Source organism: Penicillium nucicola, assembly GCF_028828085.1.
Source record: "Penicillium nucicola strain IBT 29836 chromosome Unknown utg000006l, whole genome shotgun sequence".
In the NCBI taxonomy this organism is placed as follows: Eukaryota; Fungi; Ascomycota; class Eurotiomycetes; order Eurotiales; family Aspergillaceae; genus Penicillium; species Penicillium nucicola.
Window position 1 is genome coordinate 1,223,503 of NW_026643130.1, and position 13,128 is coordinate 1,236,630.

General features: G+C 49.7%; 7 protein-coding genes across 7 annotated transcripts; 2 read left to right on the forward strand and 5 right to left on the reverse strand.

The window, feature by feature from the left end:
* Positions 1-32: 32 nt before the first annotated feature.
* Positions 33-803, reverse strand: N7511_006471 (mitochondrial 37S ribosomal protein uS12m; the record flags this gene model as incomplete). The annotated part of the gene is made up of 3 exons (XM_057128848.1): positions 33-98; positions 172-272; positions 368-803. The coding sequence occupies 3 exons, from the start codon at positions 801-803 to the stop codon at positions 33-35; spliced, it is 603 nt and encodes a 200-aa protein (XP_056983404.1).
* A 285-nt stretch (positions 804-1,088) lies between these two features.
* N7511_006472 (proteasome maturation protein) lies at positions 1,089-1,850 on the forward strand (the record flags this gene model as incomplete). Its single annotated transcript, XM_057128849.1, has 3 exons — positions 1,089-1,091; positions 1,265-1,712; positions 1,783-1,850. The coding sequence occupies 3 exons, from the start codon at positions 1,089-1,091 to the stop codon at positions 1,848-1,850; spliced, it is 519 nt and encodes a 172-aa protein (XP_056983405.1).
* A 1,130-nt stretch (positions 1,851-2,980) lies between these two features.
* N7511_006473 (uncharacterized protein) lies at positions 2,981-3,985 on the reverse strand (the record flags this gene model as incomplete). Its single annotated transcript, XM_057128850.1, has 3 exons — positions 2,981-3,138; positions 3,220-3,303; positions 3,382-3,985. 3 exons carry the CDS (start codon positions 3,983-3,985, stop codon positions 2,981-2,983), a joined length of 846 nt encoding a protein of 281 aa, XP_056983406.1.
* A 907-nt stretch (positions 3,986-4,892) lies between these two features.
* Positions 4,893-6,410, reverse strand: erg8 (phosphomevalonate kinase; the record flags this gene model as incomplete). The annotated part of the gene is made up of 2 exons (XM_057128851.1): positions 4,893-5,994; positions 6,076-6,410. The coding sequence occupies 2 exons, from the start codon at positions 6,408-6,410 to the stop codon at positions 4,893-4,895; spliced, it is 1,437 nt and encodes a 478-aa protein (XP_056983407.1).
* Positions 6,411-7,148: 738 nt separating this feature from the next.
* On the reverse strand, positions 7,149-8,509 carry N7511_006475 (uncharacterized protein; the record flags this gene model as incomplete). Its single annotated transcript, XM_057128852.1, has 2 exons — positions 7,149-8,285; positions 8,342-8,509. 2 exons carry the CDS (start codon positions 8,507-8,509, stop codon positions 7,149-7,151), a joined length of 1,305 nt encoding a protein of 434 aa, XP_056983408.1.
* Positions 8,510-8,793: 284 nt separating this feature from the next.
* On the forward strand, positions 8,794-11,190 carry N7511_006476 (fungal specific transcription factor domain-containing protein; the record flags this gene model as incomplete). Its single annotated transcript, XM_057128853.1, has 4 exons — positions 8,794-9,079; positions 9,123-9,916; positions 9,977-10,269; positions 10,320-11,190. 4 exons carry the CDS (start codon positions 8,794-8,796, stop codon positions 11,188-11,190), a joined length of 2,244 nt encoding a protein of 747 aa, XP_056983409.1.
* A 261-nt stretch (positions 11,191-11,451) lies between these two features.
* Positions 11,452-12,658, reverse strand: N7511_006477 (uncharacterized protein; the record flags this gene model as incomplete). Its single annotated transcript, XM_057128854.1, has 3 exons — positions 11,452-12,176; positions 12,254-12,521; positions 12,611-12,658. 3 exons carry the CDS (start codon positions 12,656-12,658, stop codon positions 11,452-11,454), a joined length of 1,041 nt encoding a protein of 346 aa, XP_056983410.1.
* Between the last annotated feature and the right edge of the window lie 470 nt (positions 12,659-13,128).

The following is a 13,128-nucleotide window of genomic DNA, read 5'->3' on the forward strand; positions in this document are numbered from 1 at the left end:
CAGTGGGTTATTCAACCCATACCGAAACCATCCTAATTGGTCTTTGGCTTCTTTGTGCCGTACTTCGAACGACTGGTCATACGGCCTCCAACACCTCCCTGGAAACAGAAATTAGCAGCCATTCCCATGCACACAATACTCCAGTCCATAGTTGGAGAAATTCAAACGTACCAAATCCATACCACCACGAACAAGGGTATACTTCACACCAGGACAATCCTGAGCACGGCCACCACGAACCTGAACAACACTATGTTGCTGGATATTGTGACCTAAAAGCAGAATGAATTAGCCAAAATGTCCTCTCAATGTACCAAGTTCCAATTCCAAATCCCATCTGCATCAAATTGCAATGGATATTTCTTACCTTCACCGGGGATATAAGCAGTGATAATTTTGCCAGAACTCAAGCGCACACGGGCAATCTTGCGCTCGCCAGAGTTAGGCTTCTTAGGCTTGGTAATACCAGTCTTAAGGCAGACACCCTTCAGTCCAGGCGTGCCAACAAGCGCGGGTGATCGACCTCGGCGTGCGCGCTGACCAGTCCGAATACCGCGGCGGACCTGGTTGTATGTGGCGCGGATAATGGGCGAGCTGGAGAACTGGCGCTTGGAGGATTGGAGGGTGACAGCGGAGAGGGTGGAGGTGCGGAAGACGGGGGTGAAGTTGAAGCGGGTGGTGAGGGAGGTTTGGGGTGTCTTGAGGGTGGATGTTGTGAGGGTTCGGCGGAGGAGGGTTGGTGCTGGACGGGTGACAAGAGTCCGCAGGGCCCGGAGGGCTATCGGAGAGAGTAATTGTGGCATTTGGGCGGGTTTGCGTGGCGTGCACTTACTCTCCGGGATGGAGTCGAGAATATCGATGGAATTGTTGCAGTCATGTGATCTGCAGAGTTGGCGGTTGTCGGGTGCCGGAGGAGCTGGACGCGCTGCCTCTCTCTGCCTGAAGCATCATCGGCGGTGTCATCTTGCATCTCTTCCGGTTCTCCTGATACTTTTGTCTTTCTTTTCAACGAGCTTTGATCGTATCTCCAGGCCTTTCAATTTGTGATCTGTGTTCTGATTTCAAGGAATCTCCTTCTACCCGCCATCATGGTACGTTATCAAGCTACGGACCTTAGACCTCACCCTAGAGATGGAGGTCAACCAGCATTTAGCAGCCAGCTGCCAGCTGCTGGAGTATACCTCCCATTTCTAATCTCACAATCTATCAACCCTCAAATATCATACATCAATCCATTCCCAAACCCAAACTAACAACCCCCCAGTCTCTCCGCATCGCTCCCCCAAGCGGCAACCCATCCCAAACCAGCAACCTCACAACCCGCCAAGCAGGCTCCATCACCGCCGCAAGGCCTTCTAAGGGCGCCCCCTCCGCCCCAGGTCTCCCAGACACTCTCCGCAACAAGCTCACGCTCCCAGCCACAGCACACGCCTCCTCGACAAATGCCAGCGGCGACATTCCCTCATCGACACACCCGCTCGAGGCCCGTCTTCTGGCGTGGCGCGCCACCCAGGACGCAATGAAGATGGAGGGTCTGCGTCGGGCGTACGGAATCGCCGAGCCTGTCCGCCGTGGTATGGAGCTGAAGATCGTGCGTGATGGTACTTTCCGGCCTGCTGTGCTTGGTGGTGTTCGTGGGGGTAATGTGCATGAGGATATTCTTATGATCGGAGGTCGGGATACGGAGGTTCAGTGGGAGGATATTTACCAGGGTATGTTCTCGTTTTTGCCTTCCTATGACGTTGGGCATTCTGGAGCTGGGCTAACTTTGTTCTTTTTTAGGTGATGACCTCCGTGAGCCGCCTACCTTCCATGATGAGATGGAGAAGAGGCTGAAGATGGATTTCTAAATGAGCTATTGATGAATGGTGTTCTTACGTTTTTTTGTGCTTTCTCCCGGTCGACTGTTCTACTAGTCTCTTCCTCATGTCCCTCGTCATAGTATTATCTTATTCCCGAATAGAGTGCTAGATGTTTGGATCGGTACATTGTCTATTGGCTTTTCCTGTCATTTTCGTTGGATCTGACAGGGTAACGCTTTCAATGAATTGACTCCATGGTCTATTTTCTTCTAGGCTGTCCAATTGCCCATGTGGGCACCCGAGTCAGCTAAGAAATACACATGTCACAAGCAATCACAGAGTAACCATACTACCATATGATATAGACTCTGGAATTTATTAAGTGTGGCAGGTAGCTCAAATCTAGACTTGATACTTGGATAATGAAGGAAGCTTCAGTATCAGATCAATCAAAACTCCATGAATACTACCCTATATACTACGAAGAAGCAAACCCAACCCGACAAAAAAGCAAACCAAAAAATGGACAGTAAAAAAAGGTCAGAGTCGTAAATACACGAAACCCAGAAAGGGCAATACAGGTAATGATCAGATAAAAAAAGGAAAGTTGGATTGGAGGGGTATATAGAGAAAAATCGGGGAGGCGGAAGGGCAGAGTAAGAATAAGAATAGGATAATAATGACAGCAGGACGCAGGACGACAGAGGAACATTGAAATGGAGAGATGTGAGGTGATAAGAAAAGGTGTAGAGGGGAAGATGGGGTCGGCTGGGAAGCAGGCCATGGTTCGTAGTCCATGTACAGACGAGGGGCGATGATTGCTCGACCCTGATGAGAAGAGAAGGAAAGAAAGAGAAGGCCACGCCAGTCAGAAGCAGTTGTCCAAACGCTGCTCCCGGAGCGGACATATTCAACGATATTAAACGCGCATAGTGCGAGGACCGGTTGATGCTGCATCCAGGCAGGATTAGGTTAAATCAATGTGTAGATGAGGGTGTTGAGTTGGATGGCAGACAGACAAGCCAGTAGGAGAGTGGTGATGTACGGTCACTCTGTAGCGACGTCAATCTGGACATCGGAGGGTCCTCAATTAAACATGTTCATGATAGGTAGTGCGGCTGAGTGATATCAGTAGGGTCATGCTCCTGGCACAGCTGGATTTCACGAGATTTTATAGACTATAAAATCACGCAACGACAGCCTGGACTGCGCTCAGTAGCATCGCGCTCCCTGCTGTACTGTGCCTTGGCTCCCTTGGCGTCTTCCTCGTCGACAACTTCTTGCGGTTTGACAGTCATATGAACCACGTTAGGATGTTCTTTACTGAATTTGGAGTCTGCGCATGAAACTGTCAGTAAGATGTCATAGAAGATAGAACGGCCGCGGCTGCGGCGACAACCAGATAACGAATACATACCAGAGATAGGCGACTTATCATCTAACAATTTTCCAAACGAGATCAGGCGAATAGAGCTAGGCGACGAGGGGCGGGTTTCCCAATCTAAACAAAAAAATCACCATGTAAGCCGTTTGTTCTCATGTTATCATCAATAAGATATCATGCCGAGGTCATCCATACCAGATCTCCACTCGCGCCAAATCAACTCCTTAAGCGTGTAGACACTCATGAGGAACGGGTCGGAATTCTCAACATTCACCGATCGCTTCCGTAGATAATTTCCATCGATAGTAAAAGGGTGGCGTGAACCCGTCGTCAAGAGCAGCGTGATAACCAGCGACGGACCCGTATCCTCAACTTCCTTGCCGGAGCCATCATCTGACTGCTCAGTTGACAGCTCCTGCACGGCCTTGGGCTCCTCGGTATCCATTGATGTTGTCGTTGCCGCAGTTGTATTTGGCTGGGCGACAGCGGAGGAGGAGGTGTCGTTGGATGTTGAGGTGGTGGCCGTGCCAGTCGTCGCCGTCACTGTCACGGGGGCGGTTTCGCCACCTGTGCCGGGAGTGGTTGCGGGGTGGTTCGCGACGGCAGCTTGGCCTGGCTGGGACAGAAGTGGCTGTGTCGCAGAAGTGGACGGATTAGCGACACCGGCGGGAGTTATTTGGGCTGGGTCTGTTGAATCTGTGGTGGATGCTGTTGGCTGGGTCGTGGACGGAGATGTAGTCGGGTGGTCATCGGCTATGGGGTTCAGGGCTCCCGACTCTGAGCGATCGGTTGTAGACATTGTTCTTTTAAAAGACCCCAAAAGGATCAATTGGCTTACTTTCCCTGTATTGGTTTCAGGGAAAGGGGGGAGGGGCAACGGAAGAGGCGAATGGAATGGAGGATAGAGAGTGACAGAGGGAGAGAGGCGAATTCCAGATGTGAGGAGTCGACTTAGCGGGAGGCGCAATAGTGCCTCACTAGTGGGGTTTGGTTTGAAAGATGATTCTGTACAGTTATGGAGATGTGCAAACGAGGGTCATTATATGAGGAGTTGAAGGACGAGAGATGGCAAAGGGGATCGGCGGACCTAAAGACTGGCCGACAAGAGACCCTGGTGAAACTGAATCCTGTTCTCTCTCTCTCCCCCTCCCCCTTTTTTTCCGATCAAGTCAACAAAATACTATGGTTAGTTTGTTTATAACAAAGAATGTGACTTTGTCAATTTACGAAGTAATTTGGAGATCTCAATTGGCGATCCGGGGAAAACTAGTCTTGCCAGGCCAAGAGCTACATGATGCGTGTTCTCCACACATCTACAATACTTCATCATGTAACTTATGTGTATACTGTATTCGCTGTTTTGGTACTCTCATATGCTAGAAAAGAATACCCAGAACCCATACTCCAATCCAGTCCATGTTGAAATACCTGAACTCGGTCGCACCTCGGACGTCGAAAGGGGGGGGGGGGGGGGGGGGGGGGGGGGGCGGATCCTCAGCTCGTGGTGCATATGCAGGGGACTCTGAAGAGAGGCAGAGTGGATATGGGGTTGGAACATCCAAGTCGATGTTTCAATGAGTGTTAAGAATGAGTCTCGTCTGTGTTCTGGAGGACTCGGCCCAGCATGCAATAGGGCAACTGAACGGCAATTCTGCAAATCACGGACTGGTTGCCTCGTGCTTGCAGATGTGGATCATATTTCAGACCTAAACCCAGCCGGCATACTGTTCAAGCATTTCGTTCTTTGCGCCTTCGGATCCATGCTGCACGCCCAGGAGTCGTACGTTGCCGATCTTACCTCCAAAGTCGTCTTCAACGGTGCTCGTCCAGTTCGTAAGATGCTCTCTCAGCCGCGCGACAACGTTGGGATCATCCCGGATTAGAATCGCAATGGCATCGTATCCTCCAGCTCCGGGGACCACGCCCCCAATAACACCTTCGAGCTCTGAAACACTATCCAGCAACTCAGTCTGTACGCTAGGCTCGATGGGCACGCCCGTCCGGCGGGTCATTGTACGAATGTGCTGGCGCGTACGCTCGAGGAGGGTTCGGATATCTGAGAAGTCGCCGGCAGCATCTGGGTGCTGAGCCTGGCGCTTGAGTTCCTGGCGGAGGCGCTCGTTGTTATTTTGAAGGCTAGCCCAGAGAATATCTGCTTCTTTGCGGTTGGTCTTTCTCCATTCAAGGACCTTTTTGACCATGGATGGAGTCCCGGAGCCACAGTCCACGTCGCACAGAACCAGCTGCATCCCGCGCGGAAGCTGCATACCAAAGTCCACACATTCAGTATCCCATGGATGTTCCGTATCTGAGTCTTCGACAATGGGGAACAAGCGCTCCTCAAACCCGGGCGATCCAACATCGCCCAGTGATTCCAAAATTGACGGTGAGAATCGTCGGTAAAGGCATGATCCGTAGACAGCGCTAGCGACATCGAATCCAGATCCTACCTTGCCTTGAGCTGCACAATGGGCTGCTTGGGCAAGGTTGTGAAGCTTATCGCGGCCAGTACCAAGATCCTCAGCCTGCATAGTGCGGTGAATAACCAATGCAGAAACAAGAGCAGTGACCAGAGCAGCCGAAGAGCCCAATCCAGTCTTGTGAGCTTCGAACAGAGGAACACCGAAGTTGACAAAGCGTCCACTTCTACCCTGTGAGGCCGGGCCCTTTGAGGCCGCAGTCTCGGAGTAATAATCACTATCCGCCAGGATGGTCACAGACAAGGAGCCAAAGTCTTTGGAATCAGCAACATAGCTGATATAGGTCAAGGCATAGCTCAATGACGTCTCGACAAATGGGTTGCGCGGGCTAGAAAAAATTCCCCGGTCAGCATTGGCCAACAATAATTCCCCGAACAATCATCCGATAGGGTTCAGCATTTCAACATACCCATCGCCCTTGGGGATGACCTTGACACCCCCACCATCAGAGCATCGCTGCACACCATATTCCCACACTGCATCAACAAACTGTGGGGAGCGCACAACAACAGTATTCTCGCCCTCCTGGTCTTCGACGGTACCCTGCGCCTCGCCAACAGCGATACCAGATCCTGATGCCCCGCGCCGGTGACCCCTCCTCAACTGCTGCACAACCACATGGATTCTCGCATCAAGTGCAAAGACGGTCCCTGTGTATGCGCGGTCAAGGACAAGGTAACCACCGGTCAGTAGGACCTTGCCTGGCGCGGACAGAGCCGTAACGGAGGACGGCGGGGGAGACATTGGGATAAGGTGGGTGTGTGGGGGGAGGAAAAGACCCGGGGCCGATTAGACTATTTGAAGTGTGCCCCGCGGTCACGGGGAGGCACGAAAGGGGGTGGAAGGGTTCTAGAGCGAAGCGCCGACTTGCTCAAAGTATGTGCTGGCGTATGTTGCCATGCAGCTGCAGGTAAGGGAAGCGGACTATCTGTAGAGTGGCAGGGGGTGTATCGAATTCTCCTAATAAGGACTAGTGTAAGGTGGAATAGATTAGCTACGAATTGTTCTGGCTTATCAAGCCAAAAGCAAAAATCCTTCCTATCAATTGGTTGTGTAGTGTAATGGTTCATCACTCCAGATTCTGATTCTGGCGATCCCGGTTCGATCCCGGGCACGACCTTTCTTTTTTGCATTTTGTATATCCCACACATGCCTATGAACGCTATTCTGCAGTCTATTCTAGATTTACACTTTTGTTTTATTCAAAATATCCTTGCTGTGTAATAAACTTCTTATTTTTTTAACTCGAGTTACCTGGAGAGCTTATTCTAGAGTTACGGTCACCACGTTAGCACCAGAATATATATGCGCGATGACATGTTCATAGCCTGTTAAATCTTTCTTCCTTTCTTCCATTCTTTTTGTTTTCTGAAACTCGGCCTGACCGAATCCACTGAGTACCATTGCAAGTGTCCGAAAAGCCTCAAATCAACATTCACGCATTGTCCAAGGATACCTTAACTTATAACAAACAGGGCTGACTTAGATCTTCCCCTTCCAGGAAACCTTCTTCCTCCGCATTTCAAACCACAGCCCAGCCAAAGAAGCAGCCGAACCTATGAACATGACTCCAACATAGATCTGAACCCGTAGGTAGGGTTTCGGTTCACTGAGACCGTCCCGAAGTTGCAACGCAATAACCTCTGCCACTGCTGTGGGTGGCCCGAGTGAAAACCAAAAGATACCAAGCCCAGCCCCCAAGTCCTCCAACCCCACGACTTCAGCAGTAATTGGGGCCGCAGCTGCTAAGAAAGTACCGGCAAACAAACCAACCGCTATGGCAAAGAAGTATATCAGCCCTACAGAGTCTGCAAAGATCCAGAGTATCAACGGCAGGATTCCCGAGAGAAGCGAAGCAACAAAAGCGACATTTACTCGACCAAGATGATCACTTAAGAGACCAACAGCCGGACGCCCGAAAGCTTGGCCCAGATTGAGCAGTGCGCCTGCCAGACTGCCTTGTTGCTGGGTGAGACCAATAGCAACCGAATAGCTGGGCAGACTGAACAACAGACAGACATACCCAAAGCTGCTTAAGAAGCCCCAGCCAAGCAACAAAAGAAAATCCAGTCTGCCCAAGAGAGATAGCCGGAATCTTCCACCACCCAATGCCGCCCGTGAATCCGAAGGGACTCGAAGGAGATTAGCACAGGTGATATTCACCACAAAACAAAGTATTCCCAGTATACGCATTGCCCACGGAAACCCAAGTTCGGGGATCATCTCCCCAACAGCAAGGGAGTAAACTAGTCCGCCAATTCCCGAGCCAGCAGCCGCGATCCCATTAACCAAGCTGCGCCGTTTCTTGAACCAGTGCGAAGAAATCCCCACCGAGCCACAGAAACATAATCCCATACCAAAGCCAAAACAGATACCCTGTGAGAGAAATAGCTGCCAATCGGTCTTCACAAATGACGTGGCGATCAGAGACAGTGTTTCGAGTATAGTACCGCAGTTTAAGACGAAACGAGGCGATATTCGGTGAGCGAGGTAGGTTGCGAGAGGTGCTATAATCATTGCACAGCCTATGCTCAAGCCTCCGACAAAAGCGTACTCTATAGCTGATGTTCCAGGTAACATGTCGCTGGAGAGATAGTATGAGAGGAACACTCCATATGCCTGTAATTGGTGCTAGTGAGCAGCGTGGGCTAGTCATGCAACGAGAGCTTTCTTACCGCATTAATACCCCATGTGTGTGCATTCATCAGAAACGTGCATGCAACGCAAACCCAGCCATATCCACCTTCTCGAATAGCTTCATGGGATGGGCTTGGATCTTCTGAGTTGGTGTGAGGTGCTAGAACAGGCGATGATCTATTCATATTGAGCGTTGATTGGGCCATTGGATGAGATTTACAAGTATACAGGAATTATCAAAAGCTTGAGAGCGAGAGCCTATATAGACTCTTCTGTCTGCATTGCGTTTCGGCAACGCGGAGGCCTACCACCGAGATGATATTCTAGGATATTGTATTCCAGCAAGATTATGGATTCAGGAATCGCAATATCTTATTCTTTAGAGAAATATATCACCAAATCATATTGGCTCCGACCTACAGCATTAAGAATATATAAAGTCTGGGCACCCTCAATCAATTAGACTATACAGGGCATACCGAAGCCAAAAATGATCAGAACTGAATTGTCTATTGGCGTTCTTCTGCTACGAGTAATCGATTCTGCGTTGTTGACCGACATGGAATTTCGGAGTTTTGCACCGAAAATGCCGAGTTTGGGGCCAACCATACGGAGTTTCGGTCTCAGGGCTCCGACACCTTTCCTCTTCACTCGTCACTATAATCAGCTTCTTGTCAAATACTTTATTCGTCATGAACAGAGTACAGAAAAGATCTACCGGCGACCTCGGTTACAAGACCGCTGCTCGATCCTGCATAGACTGTCATCGGCGCAAGGTCCGTTGTGACCGAGGAGTGCCTTGCGCTAACTGTTCCAAAGCGAGCATTGCCTGTGTCTACCCCAAGAAAGAGCATGAGCCAAAGACTATCACATTGCAAAATATCTCTGATCGTCTTGAACGGCTGGAATCTGCTCTTTCTGGCTCATGTCGGATTGATACCTCTGCTGTTGCCAGTGACCCCGATAGCCAGCTTCAGCATGGGACAGATTCTCCACCGAAACGAAGAGACAGCAAGACATGGGAGCTACTCCTCAACGATGGGAATGTTGTTCAATATGTGAACAACTCAAATATCAAAGACCTTCTTCAAGACGTGAGTCAAGACCGGCCTCTCCTGGAAAAATCGACTGAAAGATCACAGGAAGAACGTATTCAAGCCAAATCAGGTTCAAATATTGCAACTACATCTCCTCAACTACTCACAATCACAAGTTCCCAATCATCACCAGCCCAGTCAGGACCCTCTTTAGGCGTGCCCTCCGACATCCTACAATGGTATCCCGACACGCAGTTAGCCCTTCAGCTATGGGCTGTATATGTGAAGTCTGTGGATCCGGTTCTGAAGGTTCTGCATATACCAACCACCCAGTCCGCCATAATATCTACAATTCTTGACCCCAAATCCGCAAGACCATCAATGATCGCGTTGACATTTGCTATCTACTATGCTGCAGTCACAGCCTCGATGCACGACAACGAAAATACTAGAATCCCATTAGATCAACCAGTACTTCTAGAGCGCTGCAAGACCACTTTGGATAAACTTCTCTTGAGCCCAGAGGCCATGAGCAAACCAGAGATGGCGCTCTTACAAGCTCTAGCAATCTACGTGGTGAATATGACCCCCAGAAATTCGGTACCAGATGAACAAGGTCTAATAACATGAAACCAGACATGCCTACGGGTCCATGAAACCGGTCGAAGTGTATGGATTCTAAATGGACACGCAATCAGATTAGCCCAGTCAATTGGGCTACACCGAGACGGCGCCTGTCTCCGTCTAAGCCCATTCGACACAGAGATGCGTCTTCGCCTATGGTGGCATCTATGCGTGCTCGACTCCCGAGCCCCCGAAGACCAAGGCTTCGAACTGACCCTTGACGTGCTCCACCGCGGATTACGGACCCCCCTCAATATAAACGACGATCAATTATTCCCCAGCATGACGCAGCTCCCCCCGACTCGGTGGGCTGGACAGAAATGTCCTTCTTTCTGATCCAAACCGAGTCCTGTAGACTACTACACCCGGTTTTAGGGACCCGGGAACAGAGCTCTAGCCATGCTCTTCCTGACATCATGGCAAAACGAAAAATGATCCAAGAAAGGATCAAATTCTTGTCTTCCAAGCATGGGACTAATTCATCCACGGCCGGTCACCTGTCGCGCATTGCAATGCAACATCTCGCAACGGCCTGCACGAAAATGGAATTCATGCTCCAACTTCGGGAAGAGATCGGCATGCAAATGCAAAACGGCGTTCAGGAAAATGAATCTAAAGCAGACAATCTCAAGCTTTCATTCAAGCTGGCATGCGATGGAATGGAAAGCAATTATATTTTGTTGGATAACGAATTCTCTCTAGGATTCAAATGGCTTTTCACGACGTATACCCCGTGGTACGCTCTTGCCTATGTCCTACGCTGCCTCTGCAACAATCCATGTGGAGTAAACACAAAGCGGGCATGGTATTTAGTTGAGGGTGTTCTTCCACATGAATTAAGCCGGTGTGATTTCTCGGCAGAGACACGGGACGAGACTGGACATGGTAGTATCTGGAGATTTCTTACTTTGTTGCGACAGCAAGCTTTGCTATCGAGGGATTTTCGGCGAGTAAGAGTCGACGATGACTCAATTGTTGGTGGTAAGGTGTCTCTAGCGGCTGGACGTGAGGGGAATCAAGAGGTTGAGCTATTGTCAACACAAACGGCAACAAATGAATCGTCTGTTCTTGAATATGGAATCAACGAGCAGGATCTAACTGCTGATTCAAATCAAAGCATCTTCTCCTCTTGGGAATTTTCGGAATCGGGGATCCCGTTCTTGCCGGAATGGAATGCTGTGATCAATGGGTCTTTGGTTGGAGACGATGTATCGGACTTTTTCTAACTGTTACAAGTTTTGTGTTTTTCTTTGGAGAAAACAGCCTAGATCTAGACATATGACTCCGAGAGAAATCAGGAAAGAGGAGAGTAATATGATAATAGTAATAGCGTGGTGACCATGAAACCAATATTCATACATACACATCGAAGAACACAACAGCAGTATCGAAACGGATAAAAGAAATTCAATATCAGAGTGTTTCCGACAGAAAGAAACCACTCAATACCACTCAATAAACAAAGTCAAGGCCATATCATCCTAATACTAATTCTCACCCCCATCCCCATCGGGAACATTACGACGAGATTCACGACGCTGCGGCTCAAAGATTCGACGAAGATCAGTGTTGAAGTTAGTCTGAGCCTGAACAGCCGTACCATGACGAAAGGCAGAGTGACGGTTATTGCGAGCACGGCTCTGATAGCCGCGCTGGTAAACAGCCTCGACCTCTTCAACCTCCCGGATTTGCGTCTGCGAAACAGTTCCATCGTAAATTCCCGAAGTCTCTCCAATATCTTCCGTCTCGAGAACCCAGATAGCTCGCAATACATCGCGCCGAGGGTGAGTAACAGGCTCAGGCTCGGGGTTTGTGCGGGTGCTGTCGACAAAGTCGGAAATTGGATGGGTTAAAGGGATGCCAAATGCATCACGGTGGCTTGCTGTGTTCCGACTCAAGGTGCGAGACTGCTGGGTCTCCTCATCGGAAGAGCTTAGGTCAGAGCGTGTGGCAAAGGTGTTTTCCTTGTCCTCGTCCTGTGGGCTGAAGCTTAGGGGTTCGTCTTCCTGTATGTAGATGGGGGTTTGGCCCCTGTGGGCATCTTCCCAAATGATAAAGTCTTGGCTGGCTGGGTGGCGCGTTGCCCACACTCGACTTCCGTTGCTAGTTGGGGTGACTGGGAATTGAGCTGGAGTTGAGTAGGCTCCACGATAAGAACGGCGCAGGGATTCGGGAGGCTGTCGTGCTTCCGTCTCATGAACTGAATGGCTCCCTGGTTGTATCACATTAGCCAAACGCTGCTAGACACTCGGGATGGTATGCCATCCTGGATGAATACGGAGGACTTACCTGCTAGCGTTGGCTCATAGGTACTTGGTCGACCGGCTTCTATCACCGAGGAGGAGGGAGGAGATGACAACGGGGAAGATGACAGCAGGATAGCGTCTTCTGAAGCTTGACGAGTGTCGGATCGTAGAATCATCTCGTGTAGCTTGCGTTTGACGCGAGGACTAGGCGACATGGACACTGGCTGATCGTGATTTGGTACATTCGTAGAGGGGAGCACAGGTGAGGGTAGCATAGGTGAAGACACAAAGTTGGATTGAATACTTGCGACCTGTGACATGAGAAAACGGGATAGGTTGTCGGTGGTCAGTCAAAGGGTATTGGGTAGACGAGTTGAGGGGATCTATTGTGTTGGCTCACACGGTTCTGGTCAATCACGAGCTGGACCCCCAGATCTCTCGAGGTCATTTTGTTTTGTTGTTTGGTTTTTGAGCCGATCAAAACACAGTCCCAATAAAGTACCTTCGATTCTCGGATTGGAATCAAAGCACCGAACAGTAAAGTCTGAAAAGTGCAGAGCAATTGCCGCAGTGTGTGGAAATCTTGATGATAGAGATCTTGGGTCGAATGCGTAGTCACTTGGGCGGCATTGGAATGAAAGCAATGTGTAGGGCAATGAAAGATGTTTAGTGTGAGCGAATGAACTGTTTACTACCTCGAACCTTTTGTCATCATGTGTATCGAGGGCACGATAGGTACATTATGTCTGGACTCGACCGACATTTTCGGGGCGGCGGCCTCGAGGACATCGATAAAAGACGCAGCAATTATTCTTTTCAACTTGTATCAAAGAATTACTGATTTTACAGAATGAGCTTCGATGACTGCCTTATCACCGCTAATCAATAAACCAAAATACAAATCAGAGTCTCAGACAC